Here is a 2,500-nt window from a genome sequence, read left to right as displayed (position 1 = left end):
TTATAGTACACATCTCATGCCTTATGCATCTAATCATGCATTTATGAAGGCACAAGGGCATGTGGGCTTGTATACAGAAATGGATTCAACTGTGGGTACCTGGGAAAAGCAGTAATCCATAAAAAGAAAACAGAGAAGCACATGTAGGAGGGGATTGATGGGACTTCAACACTATGAATCCAGGTCTATGGGTGTGTCACGCAATACTGAAATCTAATGTGTTGGAGATTTCAGATCAAGAAATGAAATGTTAGCAGCAGCAGTGATATGTGGCAATCCTATAACTGGGATGTGTTGATTTGTGTGTTTGAATGACTGGAGTATTGCTTTATCTAAACATCTTTTCTCTCTCTCTCTCGCTGTCAGGACTTGGGTTTCTCTCGTCAGGCCCTCATCAATAAGAAACTCAACGACTACAGGAAACAGAGGTGAGTGCTTCCTGTGAGAGGTGTGTGTGTGTGTGTGTGTGTGTTTTGTGTGTGTGAGAGGTGTGTGTGTGTGTGTGTTCGAGAGGTGTGTGTGTGTGTGTGTCAGTCACTGACGCATGTTGAGTATCAGTGTAATGTCAGCATTAGTAATTAAATAGTATTATAATGCATTGTTAGCAGTATTGCTGTTTTTGTAGTTAACATTGTTGTTGTCGAAAACGTGTTAGTTTGCATATTGCTTTGGATAAAGACGCTTGCTCTAAGTCTGCTTATGAATCTGAGGCACTAAAAAACGTAATCACTCCGTAGTCCGACGGGCAACAAGCCGGACACCTCGCCTCGGGTCCATCGCATGATGCCCCCCTTCCTGCTGCCCAAGACGGACAACACTTCTGGGACCAATCGCTCCCCCAAAACAGACGGCAAAGGTGAGTGAAGTGACCAGACTACTAGGGACGGCAGGAAGCCCACGCCCGTGTAGTTACCCCAGAATTTCACACCTCACGGAGCCAGACAATTTGCTCGTACGCTTCTCAGAGACTGATTTACACAGTAAAGGAAAACACATTGTTGACATGCATAGATGAACAAATATTATATTCGTTTTTCTAGATGTTCTGGTTGCAGGTGTTGAATGTTAATACATTCAGAAGTTGAAGATACAAAATCTTTATGTGACCTATTCATTCCTTGTCATTCCAACATGAGCCCTGTGTTATGAGTCTCACCATCCGATTGAGGCAGACCACAGAGGGCCTTTAATTATGCCTCTAAAATGCCACAACAAGGGCCTCAAACCTGACAGACTAGACCAGCTGTGGGGTGCGGCAAGGGAGCAGATTTAGGGTGCGGTCGCACCGCGTCTGTCTGTCTGTCTGTCTGTTTTGGGGTAATAGAACGTCTCTCTCTCTCTCCTCTCTGCTCAGATGAGAGCAGCCCTCCTAAGACCCCCTGGGGCATCAACCTCATGAAGAAGGGCAAGAAGACAGGCCCCAAGGCCTTTGGGGTGCGGCTGGAGGACTGCCAGCCCGGCGTTGACAATAAGGTACGTCTGCACCTTCAGCTGGGGGGGTGGGGGGCAGGATGTGGGACTGGGGGTTCACTGGAGGATACAGGCTCCAGGTGTTTTTATTGTGCTGGTAAATAATAAATAATAATAAATAAGCTCTGTTTGTTTTGTGTGTGTGCAGTTTGTGCCCCTGATCGTGGAGGTGTGCTGCAGCCTGGTGGAGTCGATGGGGCTGGAGTACACGGGCATCTACAGAGTGCCCGGCAACAACGCCATGGTGTCCTCCCTGCAGGAGCAGCTCAACAAGGGCATGGAGATCAACACCACTGAGGAGGTGGGCACTGCCCCCTGGGCACTCACACACTCGTGTTTCTGTGGTTCTGGCGGTGGTGGCGGTGGTGGTTGGATTGGACTGATTGGAGTGGATAGTCTTTAATGTCCTCTAGGGGCAGTTTGGTTCACAGCAAGTAGCCGGCACAAATACGCTCAGTCAACATTAAAACATAAGATAATAAAAATGGTGCGATCACATTCACTTGTGGGAAATTGTAAATGTGTTCCAGTCTGAATGTAAACATATGCAATGATGAACAAAGTTGACCAGTTGTGTGTGTGTGTGTGTGTGTGTGTGTGGTAGAGTATTCCTGGAAAATTCATTGGACAGTGAGCGTGATCGCGTGTGTTTATGAGACAAACTATGAGGAAATGACACAAAAGGAAGTGATTGAGGTGAGATATGACGAGTCAGTGATTCTCATCTCTCGCTCTCTCTCAGAAATGGCAGGACCTGAACGTCATCAGCAGCCTTCTCAAGTCCTTCTTCAGGAAGCTTCCGGAACCTCTCTTCACCGACGGTAAGCCTGACGCTCTGTTGGTTTAAGTCTACATATCTGACACACCCCTGTTTGTGTGTGTGGGTTCTGTGGGTTGGCCGTTTGGAGTGCAGTGCTCAATGCAAATGACTCTCTACCGCCCTCTGTCTGCAGATAAGTATAATGACTTCATCGACGCCAACCGGTTGGAGGAGGCAGGAGACCGACTGAAGACCTTGCGCAAGCTGGTG

The 2,500-nt window shown here is 47.6% G+C and overlaps 1 protein-coding gene across 1 annotated transcript in view; it reads left to right on the top strand.

The window, feature by feature from the left end:
* arhgap23b (Rho GTPase activating protein 23b) overlaps window positions 1–2,500 on the top strand; it is a 32,203-nt gene that overhangs the window by 22,998 nt on the left and 6,705 nt on the right. Inside the window, 6 exon segments of the mRNA XM_048234068.1 lie at window positions 367–428; window positions 738–856; window positions 1,355–1,473; window positions 1,619–1,771; window positions 2,213–2,291; window positions 2,424–2,497. Of these exon segments, the coding sequence (XP_048090025.1) occupies window positions 367–428; window positions 738–856; window positions 1,355–1,473; window positions 1,619–1,771; window positions 2,213–2,291; window positions 2,424–2,497 (606 nt within the window).

Source organism: Alosa alosa, chromosome 22 (genome assembly GCF_017589495.1).
Source record: "Alosa alosa isolate M-15738 ecotype Scorff River chromosome 22, AALO_Geno_1.1, whole genome shotgun sequence".
In the NCBI taxonomy this organism is placed as follows: Eukaryota; Metazoa; Chordata; class Actinopteri; order Clupeiformes; family Clupeidae; genus Alosa; species Alosa alosa.
This window is presented reverse-complemented; position numbering and strand designations above follow the sequence as displayed.